General features: G+C 63.4%; 1 protein-coding gene across 1 annotated transcript in view; it reads right to left on the bottom strand.

The window, feature by feature from the left end:
- Window positions 1-8: 8 nt before the first annotated feature.
- The window catches only part of ETH_00038010 (uncharacterized protein), a gene marked incomplete at both ends in the record, with an annotated part of 2,245 nt that continues 1,720 nt past the window's right edge, over window positions 9-533 (bottom strand). The window contains one exon of the mRNA XM_013374113.1: window positions 9-533. Within this exon, the coding sequence (XP_013229567.1) occupies window positions 9-533 (525 nt within the window).

Genomic DNA, 533 nt, shown 5'->3' with positions numbered 1-533 from the left:
TGTTGGGTTTATTCGGAGCCCTCGAGGAGGTAGACGAGGAGCTCGTAGAGGCTGGCGGCGACCCTGGGGTCCTGGGCCTTGACTTCGAGTTTTGCTGCTGCAGCAGCAGCAGCAGCAGCGGGGTGGGGGCCCCTCCAGAGGCGCACGAGGGCCCTGCAGTCCCCCTGCATGTCCCCTATTGCTGGGAACTCTCCTGCTGCCAGCAAAGAGTTCTCGGCCAGTCTGTGGCGGACCCCACAGACCAGCCCCAGCTTGCCCCCCAGAGACACAATCTGCTGCAGCAGGGGGGCCCCCGCAGCAGCAACAGCAGGGGCCAGCCGCAGCGCGGTGAGTCTGCTGTGGAGGCCCCCGTCGAACCACAGCTGCAGCAGCGCAGCGGGAGACAGCCGCAGGGGCCTCATGAACTGCGAAAGCACTACAGGAAGTGCAAACACATTCCTCTCTTCTTCTCCATTCGGGAGTCCCACTTCCAGCACCACTTCCGGAACCACCAAAAAGGGTTTTAGCACGGTCACCACCACCGTTTGGATCAC

The sequence above is a fragment of the Eimeria tenella genome, genomic scaffold (genome assembly GCF_000499545.2).
Source record: "Eimeria tenella Houghton genomic scaffold, Eth_scaff1928, whole genome shotgun sequence".
Classification (NCBI taxonomy): domain Eukaryota; phylum Apicomplexa; class Conoidasida; order Eucoccidiorida; family Eimeriidae; genus Eimeria; species Eimeria tenella.
Note: the sequence above shows the minus strand (reverse complement) of the source record. Positions and strands in the feature narration are given on the sequence as shown.